Source organism: Chondrus crispus, genomic scaffold, assembly GCF_000350225.1.
Source record: "Chondrus crispus Stackhouse genomic scaffold, scaffold_212, whole genome shotgun sequence".
NCBI classification, from domain to species: Eukaryota; Rhodophyta; class Florideophyceae; order Gigartinales; family Gigartinaceae; genus Chondrus; species Chondrus crispus.
This window is the reverse complement of record NW_005179086.1, coordinates 41,961-46,222: the sequence shown is the minus strand read 5'-3', so window position 1 is coordinate 46,222 and position 4,262 is coordinate 41,961. Positions and strand designations below refer to the sequence as shown.

At 52.1% G+C, this 4,262-nt stretch overlaps 1 protein-coding gene; it reads left to right on the top strand.

Moving 5' to 3' along the window:
- Positions 1 to 1,053: 1,053 nt before the first annotated feature.
- On the top strand, positions 1,054 to 3,745 carry CHC_T00004077001 (hypothetical protein). XM_005715309.1 is given in 2 exon segments: positions 1,054 to 3,570; positions 3,571 to 3,745. 1 exon segment carries the CDS (start codon positions 1,054 to 1,056, stop codon positions 3,568 to 3,570), a length of 2,517 nt encoding a protein of 838 aa, XP_005715366.1. The 3' UTR covers positions 3,571 to 3,745.
- Positions 3,746 to 4,262: the final 517 nt, after the last annotated feature.

The window sequence follows — 4,262 nt, the reverse complement described above, 5'->3', positions numbered from 1 at the left end:
TACGTCAAAATTGCGTACAGTAGCTCGGCCCAACTACTTCCCTCACCGGACCCCTCCCTTTGCGCGTCTCGCCAACTGTGGCAGTGTCCACCACTGGGTCGTCGAATGCGTTGTTTTTTGCGGAAATATTTCGTTCATTGCCTATCTTCTCGCACCATAGCGCCGACGCCCCACTTTTTCCTCTTTCACCACTGAAGGGGTTGCCATTGATGGAACACGTTCTAAACATCAGCCTCACCGCCTTGTGCTGATTATCGCCGCCCCCCGATAGCTGCCGCAGATCCCGTCGCGAATATTCCGTAGCGCATATACGGGACACACGCACATCTCCACGGGTCAACCCTACCCCCGTCTTGCATCCACACACGCAGCCAAATCACCAAACTCTTTCCGTCTCTGGCTGGTTCTCGTTTCATCCATACCCCCACCTGCAGGCATCCCCGCGGCCTCGACATCATCCAAATTCTCTCACCCGAATTAGAAGACTGCGTCGTCTTCGAGCGTCGTCACACCTTCGTCTCTTTTCGTCCGTGCGACAGCCAGCGCTTCGATTCTTTTTCACTGCTCCAGGCATTTCCGTGTGCGCATCTCTTCGGGTGGACTCGCTAACGGCATTCCTACTCCGCCTTGTTGTGTTGCGGTTTGGTTGCCACCGGCTACGTCTTCCATCTAGTCAAGAGAGACCCAGACCCAGCACCACAAGTTGACAACCGTCCAAGTCCAAAGTTTCCCGCCCATTCTTCACTGCCAACGCGCTTTTTGCTAGGGAACTAGAGGAAGGCTGCCCTCACGTTGCGTATATTTGGACAGCGCCCTTGGCGTACCAACTGCGGGTGCGAAAGCGGAATCGGTTTGCTCTATATGAACACGGCCTTCGCTTCCATTGCGCGTGTACCGCTTTCCTGATCCTTGCCCTTCGGATTGTACTTACTCCAACCAGCGAACCGCACCGACCTTCACAACAAAACTTTAGAAAGGTATCCTCGTTTTCATCGACTCGCATACCGTTTCGGACCTTCTGGTCGCTCTTGGTGGAGTGAAACACTTTTTGACATGGTCGATTGGCGCAGTACTGCCTCACGTGTCCGTAACAGTATCTCATCTCGAGCAGAGGCCCTAGCAAATCGTAATGAGCCCCCGACGACCTCGGGGCAACGCCGCTTGGATAGAAGCAACCATCAAGGCGACTTCATGCAATCTCGTGCACCGCAACCGTCTTTAGCAACCGGATCTGTGCAAAGCATCGATGCTACGAGCACCGGAAGCTCGATGTCGCGAGTTCCGGGAGCCTTCTACATTCCGACTACCGATGCCCAGCGCGCTTCGGTCTACATGCGACCAGAAGAGGGGGCTGCTCTTCGTCGCCAACTCGCTTTTGATGCCCTCGCTCTCGTCAGGGAACTCCCTTGTTCCGTCGATGGCTACATGCTTGTGAAGAGGGACATGTCGAGAATTTCCACGTTGTTCAGGTCACAGTGGATGCAATTCTGGGCAGAGCTCCGGGGGGGCATGATATTGTTTTGTGATCCCCACACTAATACCGACTATAGTCAACAACAACAAGAGCGTCAGATCAAGCACGTAGTTCCCGCGACAAACTGCCTTGTTGATGTCAGACATACCCCCTCATACTCGCAGCTCAAACTCCACAGACCGGACGGGCAATGTGTTGTATTGAGAATGGCTACGGCACAAGATGCACAACAGTGGGCGATCGCAGTTCAAACCCAAACGTTTCAATATACCACAATTAGACTCGCGGACTTCGACTGGATTACTGCTATTGGAAAGGGAGCTAGTGGGAAGGTCTTCCTGGTCCGAGACAATCGCACTAACGCACGCCTGGCCCTGAAAGTGATCGACAAATCTCGAGTGTTTCGGTCCCAGCTTACATTTCAGCATGTCATCAATGAACGTCTTGTATTGGAGATGTGTTCCGGATGCCCATTTCTGATCCAAATGAGGTACTCTTTCCAGACCGATTCTCATCTGTACTTTGCAACTGATTTTTACGATGGTGGAGACGTCTTCTCATTGTTACAGAGCAACGGCAGCAGGTTAAGTGAACCTTACGCAAAACGAATCATCGCAGAGATTATCCTAGCTTTGTCCTGGTTACATGAGAGGAACATCGTCTATAGGGACTTGAAGCCGGAGAATGTGGTTCTGGACGGCGATGGACACGTACGTCTTGCAGATTTCGGTTTGGCTAAGGTGCTGAAGTCGGACCATGACTATTTGACGCAAACGATTTGTGGCACCACAGCATACGCTGCTCCAGAGATGCTCCAGTCAAAACCATACAATGTATCCCTAGATTTGTGGTGCCTCGGGATTTTCATTTATCACGTGTTATCAGGTCGACCTCCTTTTAACTTCAAAAAACGATCGATGGTGGAAATGGAACAGATGCAGCGGAATAGAACTATCCACTACTCGCCGTCGCTCAGTCTAGAAGCAGTGTCTTTGATCAAGGGACTGCTCCAGAATGACCCTTTTCGCCGGTCTTCGCTTGAGGACGTGAAGAGACATCCATTTTTCCGGGGAGTGGATTGGGTCCGAGTGATGCACAGAGAGCCGCACCCAGATGGTATTTCCCCTTTTGTGAGTGATAGGGATCAAAGAGAGAGTGCTGTTGCCCGCCTAGCGGTTGCCCGTGCGCAGCAACTTGGTATGGAAAGCGAGTCGACCACTTCCCTGGCACGAGCAGACGTACAGGAGATCAGCTCCATGACCTTAGACAGATATTTGCTACGCAACATCAACCCGGAAGAATGGAGGCACGTTAGCTTCAGCGATGATGATGATGCATCAGCTTCCGCGGAGTTCCCCCCTTTCGTACACAGAAGGGGTTCTGGAATGGAGACGTGGGCTATCGCTGGGTGGGCCTGGACTTGTAGCGAAGCAAGTGGGCTTGGATCCATGGGCAGACATGGGCGACGTGATTATGGAGGTCTGGGTGACACGGGAGGCGGAGCAAGCGGCCGAAGGTCTCTCCCTTCGTTAAAGAATCCATTCAGGGATCAACAGTATGGTCGGAGACCACCGGCAGAAGACCAAGTACATCCGCATTTTGCACAACGGCCATCTGTTCACGGAAACATTGGAGGCCTTTCGCCGCAAGGGCAACGACACGAGAGGGTTAGACGCGGTATCCATGGGTCTGAGTCACACCGATTGGACTTTAACGCAACTGCAGAGAGACCGCTGCGGCACAGTGCGGACGTTCGGCATCCCGTTCGCAGCAGTGCAGACGCACCGGGCGCAAGAGAAATCCCGGTCACGTCTCGGAAGACTGGAGGAAGGGGTATGTTGAAGCTTGGCCGGAGGCTGACGCCATCTCGCAGTGGCAAAGGACGTGCGAGCCTCGATGGGGTGTTGGGCCGATCAAGACGGAGCATGGAGGGTATCGGCCGTGAGGACAGGAAGGTACGAAATGAAGAATTTTATCGCATGCCAGGAAGAAATTCTTCACGGAGGCATGTACGGTCAAGCATGGAGACGCCGTTTCGAAAGGACCGGATACGATCCAGCTTTGATTTCGGCCGGACAGAGAGTGATTCAACGTAGGAAGCCAGTGGCAGTTTAATGCTTGTAGAAAGGCGCATATTGGGATGGGAAGAACTGTACATGATTTGCTTTTTGTATTGGAGTTATTCGGCTTTTGTAAAGGTACTAGTGTACATGCAGATGTCCAGTGCAAAATGCTTCGGACTTTCAGAAAGCATTGGCTGCACAGTTTCTGGATGACAGTCGTTCTCACCTGTGGCCAACTGATCTGCATGAGGCCACTTCACTTTTTTGTGACGGGTGTAATCTTCCAGGGAGAATGCCGTAGGAATCAACTGTACAGTTAGGAGAGCTGCAACTGAGATGCCTGCGGAGCACTCATAAAACGGGGACTCTGATTCCCTATACCATGGAGAAACTGCATGTCGTCCCTGTTTGTGACTCCCACAACTCTTTTGCAATACTTTTTTCCATACATGCACTTGTCTTGACGTCGACATGCGAAAGGCAGATGGCACTACTGAATGTTAGCTGACAGGTCATGAAGGATATGACGACCGGAAGAAGTCGCAGGAAGAAGTCGCCGGAAGAATCAGGGAAAGAGGATAGAAGTCCAGGAAGGCACTGCAGAAGGGTGTGCGATTAGTTCAGGATGGCGAGGTCGCAGACAGGGTCGCATGTGGCGCGGTCTAGTGTATCGGACTATTGTCCTCATCTGAGGACATTATTCGACATATTTTATTCTTGACTTC